The 6,577-nt window shown below is 40.0% G+C and overlaps 1 protein-coding gene across 1 annotated transcript in view; it reads left to right on the forward strand.

Annotated features, from left to right (window-relative positions):
- The window catches only part of TPR8 (Tetratricopeptide repeat (TPR)-like superfamily protein), a 54,882-nt gene extending 49,126 nt beyond the window's left edge, over positions 1-5,756 (forward strand). The window contains exons 8-10 of the mRNA XM_006846994.4: positions 4,212-4,258; positions 4,347-4,397; positions 5,140-5,756. Of these exons, the coding sequence (XP_006847057.1) occupies positions 4,212-4,258; positions 4,347-4,397; positions 5,140-5,490 (449 nt within the window). The 3' untranslated portion in view covers positions 5,491-5,756. The remainder of the gene's footprint in view (positions 1-4,211; positions 4,259-4,346; positions 4,398-5,139) is intronic.
- Positions 5,757-6,577: the final 821 nt, after the last annotated feature.

The following is a 6,577-nucleotide window of genomic DNA, read 5'->3' on the forward strand; positions in this document are numbered from 1 at the left end:
GGGAGAAGCCTGCAATACTTCAGTTGATCGAATAACAGGTCTTTGCTCTATTCAAAGAATCCTTGTATCCTCCATATTACTGGGGACATTTCTTTGAACTGTCTCTGAACATTTTGTATAAACGTGCTCCAGTTTGCCGTGAACTCTTTCTTCTTGATCCCTGCACCCTGGTCTCACTTTAGTTCATGAAATGTTGTCTTGTGATGTCGAGTAATTTTGCGCTATCTGGTTGAAAAGCTCTGTCCTCTCTCTCTCTCGCACCACCATAAGCCTGTCCCTTAATTTTTCATCTTGTACTGCCTAATGCTTACAGCACACCAGGAAGGCATCCACACATGATCCAGACCAAATATGAGGAACTTATCATACCTGACCAAACTTGTCAACTGTATTACTGAACCAACAAGTGTTGCACTGGCACATCTGCATGGATATATAATTTCCTGTGATGTAGATGGTTTATAGCGGGTATCTTGTTCATTTAGCAAAGCCTGGACTTGAGCTGGAGCCTAATTTTCGATACCCATTTTATTCGGAAACCCAGTTCCACCTAACAGCTTGGTGTATGTAGGTCTGAAGCAAAAGCTTCCCGAAATCTCTAATTCCTAGACAAGTTTATCTTTCCCGTCATCACTCGTAATGTAAGCCTTCTGAACATGTTGCAATAAATTGGGTGTTTCTTCCATTGTGGAATCTTGAATGTTCTGGTTTTGATCCAGGTCCCAAGTGTGCAATAAAGGCTCTCATAGGAAGCTTCTGGCTTTCCGCTTTGGATTTCTGGCCAGAACCATCGTTCCCAGATATTATCACATTAGATGCCACAATCCTCAATTACTGAACATTATTTTTAGTTCGTTCTTCATGCCGTCGTTGACTGCTATGATGGCTGTCCGGGCTTCAGAAATGTTAACCGACCTAGCATATGGTCAGTGCTTAAAACAGGGGCTCAGGTTGGGACTCACCAGTGTCCCGAGCACTATTCAGGCTAGCTGACTCTGCCAAATCTCAAGAAGACTCGACTGATTCTATTATAAAATTGCATTGCAAGTACCTTATAGTTTCGGGCCTGGATGAGTCCATGGCATCTCAATAGGATTCGCCCAGGTCCAGAGGCAAGTCGACTCGGGCAAGTCCCAAGTCGACTCTCTTGAGTTTTTAAGCACTACTCATGATGTAGGATTGGTTAAAAACGCCCAATCCATTTGCATAATACAGCTTGGTTTTCTATTTGGATCCATCATATTCAGAGACACTCTATCTTGGGGTATATAGTCGTCTTTCCACTGCACTAAGTAGAGTAGTCTTATCTCATTAACATTGTTGTTCCATGAGAAGTATGTATATATCCTCTCTATTTGACTTCCAAACCCCTTGGGGAACAAGGAAACGAACTGATTAAACGTTACCCAGAGTTAATTTGATATTGGTGATCTAAGCAGCCAAACCAGAGTTGTTTCCTTTTCCCTCATATTCCCATTAAGACTATTTGACACTTCTTTGGTCTGCAGCCATGATATTTTGGCTAGTATGGCCATTGGATGTGGCCATTTGTCTAAATTGTAGAGTGACTCTTGGCTACTGCAATTCATCGATCACTCTAAGTTGATTGGCCATTGAAGATTTGTGTAAATTTTAGAACAAGTTTGGAATTCTGCAACGGTCCAGCATGATTTTCCTACATGAAACAATAACAAAGAATACCTTGGATATTAGCAGTGGATATTTGGGTTGGTATAAAGCTTAAAGCAAAGAGGGATTAAGTTTAGGAACATTTTTCTGTGGCTTTCTGTAGACACCAGATTTAAAATTTTGCCTTATTCCTAGGCCCTTAACCCCCAAGCATAACCTTAGACCAATTTAGTCCTTAAAGTAGACCCCAGAATACCTAAAATCAAACCATGAGGGCCATATCGACCTGGTACATCTCCAGACCACCTTCCTGTGGACTATACTCATTAGGATCACCAGGAATTTTAATATTCCCATTAAAATGATGAGATTGGACCGTCTATGGAGGATTAACTTCAAACCCGCTCATGAGTTCAAATCCACGTGGAAAATCAAGATTAGGCACCAAAACACAGTCAACAACTGTTGGTGGGTTCTGTAGGTTCAGTGACACAGTATGCATTGCTGTAACATATAGTGTGGCACATTTCGCATTGCGATGTGATCCCGCAGTTTAACATCGTGCTGGGACGGGATCACGCAGTTAACATTGTGCTGAGGTCGGGATCACACAATTTAATGTCATGTTGAGGACATTATATAAGTTCTAAAATTGTAATGATTCTCGTGCTTCATGATGAAGACTGCGATGCAGTATGCATCACTGGTCACTAGCCGCACGATGCAATGTGTCGCTAATTCCAATTGCCCAGCTATTTTGATTAGTCTCTCTCAAAAACTCCCTATAAAAGGGTGTTTCAGGGCGAAATACTTCACACCTCATCTGAATGCCCTCAAATTCCCTGTTCTGGTCTTGTAATCGTCCTCTTCTTATTCTCAAATTCTTATCCCATGGCTCCCAAAACTCTGGAGGAACCCGATCCTGGAGAGATTGAAGTGAAAGAATTGGCGGTTGAAGCCGGAGAGGAGACAAGAGATGGGTATTCTACTGGAAAATTTTGATGACTTGCAAGCTCCTTTGTCATGTGGTCGGTCTTCTGGCTACTGATGTGGCGGCTGGCGCGTTGACCCAGAAAGGGAGGCTGAGGCCTAGGCGATCGTGAACCTTTCTGATTCTATCACGGTTAGTCTTACCATGGTTAAGGACTGTTTCTTGGAGAAGGCTAGCGTTATTGAGGACCATAAAGACCAAGTCAGCAAGAAGGATTTTCTCAACATATTGAAGAACCACAAGATTCAGGACAAGGATGAGGAGACAATGCTCATCCGGAAGGATGTACAAGCTGCTCCCATTGGCACTAGGACACCTATCAGTGCATCTGAATATTAGGATTTTTGACATCTTAGGATTACTGGTGACTGAAAGAATAACTTTTGGCCGGTGAGTAGGCAGGACATTTTAGAGAGACGAGGTAAGCTCTTTGGGAAACTAGATGCTCCTATATACTCCACCCTCACTCACCTTAGTCACTTAGGAGGACCCCTAACCCAGGCATGTGACCCAACCATCCAGGAATACCCTAACCCAGCCATGGACCCAACCATCCAGGAACATTTTCAGCAAGCATTTCTCAAATAAAGGAAGGCAAAAACATCCAAAGCAGTCTGATCTAGGTTCCTACTCCTGGTGCTGGGCCAACAGGCCTGGCTTTGAGTAAGCGACTTTCTTTACTTCTTTTTATTTATCTCCTAGTATTTATTCCATTTTTTTTTAGTTTTCTTTCACAATTATATCTCTTGGCATACATGGTCAGCTGGCTCGGCCAGTGACCTATAGAGGGGTTAGTCTCGTCTCTGAGACCAGCTCACCTGTAGGTCATAATTTGATAGGACCCCATTTCTTTAGGATTGTTATAAGCTCATAGTGAAATCAAGAAGGGACCTGAAAGGTTCTCTCTTCAGATTTTCACAGTCAACACTTACATATATGATTTGTATGAAATCACCTTCTTGAATCCTCACTCTCAACCCTATAGAAATATCTATTCAATATATTGATGAAACTCGAGGGATATGAAGGGCAAGATGGGGTGAACCACATCCATGCATGTATGACATCCATACATCCTCATGTGAATTATGTTAGAAAAGTCTCTGGAAATTTGGGTCCCTGTAAAATCTTTGATACGGAGTCTTTCACTGACCTGAAATTGGTCGATAACAATTATTCAGCCTATTCTGGATCACGCATGTGAAACTTGTTCAGATCTCAGATATGTTTGAGCCTTTTAGTGTGCTGAAATCTTAACCTTCTGATGCTCATACTTGGATCTGACTCTTGATTTTGTAGCTTTGTTCAATTCAATTCAGGATAACCTTAATTTCAATTTTACACTCCTAAGGTGAGGATTTAGTACTTTGCAAAATTAGGTAAAATGTTTCCTGGTTGCAAAAAATGGTTGCAGTTGTACATTCAGTTGATATCCTGCCTATTTATTCAGCTCTTAGTATAACATGGGAAGTCTTGAGACTTAGCAATTTTCTGGTAATGGAGTGCTATTTCCTTGATCATTATCATATAGACTACCTTGCTTGGATTTGATGTAATCAGGATACTAAAGTTATAATCTCCTCTTACACAGCCTTGCTACTAGATCCTAACAATAGTCATATTCGAGACAACATTCAGGTTTGTTTCTTTTTTTGGTTGATGTTAATTTCATGAGTACTTCCTGCCTATGGTTGCTTATTTATTATTTCCCATATGTTTGTGCCAGGCAGCTGAGGAAAAGTTGAAAGAGGAGTATCTTAGAAGGGAAGGAAATCAGGTAATTGTCATACTCATGAAGTTGCTATGTCAAAGGGCTGCATTTACATTGCCTGATTACTTCTCTCTTAACATGGTTTAAGGCATGTCAAAACACACCTGAAATGCCATGATCTGAGGCCTTTGCCTTAATAAGATCTAATTCATGCAAATAATGAGATGTACTTTATTTGGATTTGTTTCCTGTATCCTTTCCTTGTCAATGTTGCTGTAACACTCTCAGCCAAGCACCTAGAAAAGCTTCTATACTTTTATGATACCTCCCACAAACATGATTATCATAAAAAATATTGATTGAATTGGAACCAAAATATGATAAATTGTAGTGCCCAAGACATTGTAGTTACTGCATATTCTAAGCTCCTAGTTTCAAAATCATCTTGATGTTCCTTCAATTCTCCGTGAAAAGAAAACCATGTGTTCTTGAGTCATGATTTTGTGCTGTCTGGATATCCTGGAAATCTCCTGAGGATGGAACATGTTCTCCAAGGGTCATCTACGGACAATCCTAGTGACTGATGATGTAGATTATCTATCTGCCTGTATGTGTCCTAGTGGGACCAGGTAAGATGGTGGATGCCCCTTTGGACTATCATGCATCATATTATATACCTTCTCTATTTACATGGCAGGCACTACATTTTGGGTTCACTGAATTATTTTTTATGCCTCTTACTTCTATTTCAACTCATATTTTGTCACAATTTCCAATTTTTTTGTGATTTTTCTCTTTTGATTTACAGGGTGCAGGGCCAAGCGAAAGCCAAGTCCGCAATGGCCAATCTGCCAGACCGAGAAACAGGAGTATCCCATTTCCTTCAATGCCTTTCAATGGTCCCCTTCCTACTGATTTAGCATCCATGCTCATGAACATGGCCACTGGAGCATATAATGTGCAGACCAGGCCACAAGGTTCAAACCAAGAAGAGACGGGTGAGCCTGAAATCAGAATTGATGGGAATATAAGCCTCAATTTTACGGCCTCGGATACACCTGAAGAAGCAGCAGGTGCTTGGAGGTCTGTTATGGACATGTTTTCTAATGCAGCAAGTGACTCTCAAGGTAGTCAACACAGGGATTCAGCACCAAATTAGTTCGTGATTCGTAAGCCAAATACCATAGGAATATAGAGAAGAAAGAGAAGAGGTCTCTTTGTTTTGGGTGACTAGAAGGCGGCCTTTAGGCCTCTTGTATTTGTTAAATTAAGAGTAAACAATCTTTTTCTGTATGCTTGCTTCTTGTTTTTGGTTTGTTTGATCGGAATCCTGTGAATTTCTTGGCGTTTTAGTATGGAGTCAAGTACTTCTGGCCTTTCTATTGTGTTTTTGAAAATTAGAAATATCCTCAATTTTCTTGTAAACTGTGATTCTTGAGTGGCCTTGATAGTGACCGTTATTCCTTTATGGTAGAGCGCATTTCTTTTTTCTATTTTCTTTATACCTGCAAAAAAGCTCTTTATCTGTTTTTCCTTTTTGCTTTAGAGATATACTTTTGTGTCAGTTGGGTACGTCAAAAAGTATCGTGAGTATTCTGTTTAGGGCAAGGATGCGGCCAGTTTATAATTGTTCTTTTCTTTTTCTTTTTCTTTTTCTTTTTTGTTTTTTTTTTTTTGTGAGAATATGGTTAAATAAAAAGAGCTTTGGCATGGAACAATGTTATAACAATATTTGAGTAGCTTCTGAATTTCAATTTTTGGTCTGCAACTTGTTTTCTCCAGGCTGTAATTTGACCAAAAATTTGTTTAATTTTCTCTTGGTATGCTCTTGCTTTACTCTCTCTCTCTCTCTCTCTCTCTCTCTCTCTCTCTCTCTCTATTGCTCATATATTAGGGCAGAATGTTATTGGTAAGCGTGGGATTCAAATAGTTGGCCCAATGAAAGAGGTCTAACTTCAAACTTTGCTTGCATTGGATAAAGGGTTACTTAAATAAACCACAGTGGTGATTAAACTAAAGTGAGGAGCACAGTTGGGAATGGGACTTTGACCCAAAAACATAAAATAAGCTAATTAAATGAACAAATCAAATTAGAAAGCATGGTTGGGAAGTGAGATTTTATGGGTATGAAGCATAGGAATTTCCACTGTTTCCTTGGAAAACGGTTTGGTTGAATTTCTCACATTCGTATTAATGATCTTGGTTTTAGATTTGCACAACCGGACCTTCCAATTTGTATTCAATCA

Source organism: Amborella trichopoda, chromosome 11 (genome assembly GCF_054954075.1).
Source record: "Amborella trichopoda isolate Santa Cruz 75 chromosome 11, AtrichopodaSantaCruz75HAP2 v2.0, whole genome shotgun sequence".
Lineage (NCBI taxonomy): Eukaryota > Viridiplantae > Streptophyta > Magnoliopsida > Amborellales > Amborellaceae > Amborella > Amborella trichopoda.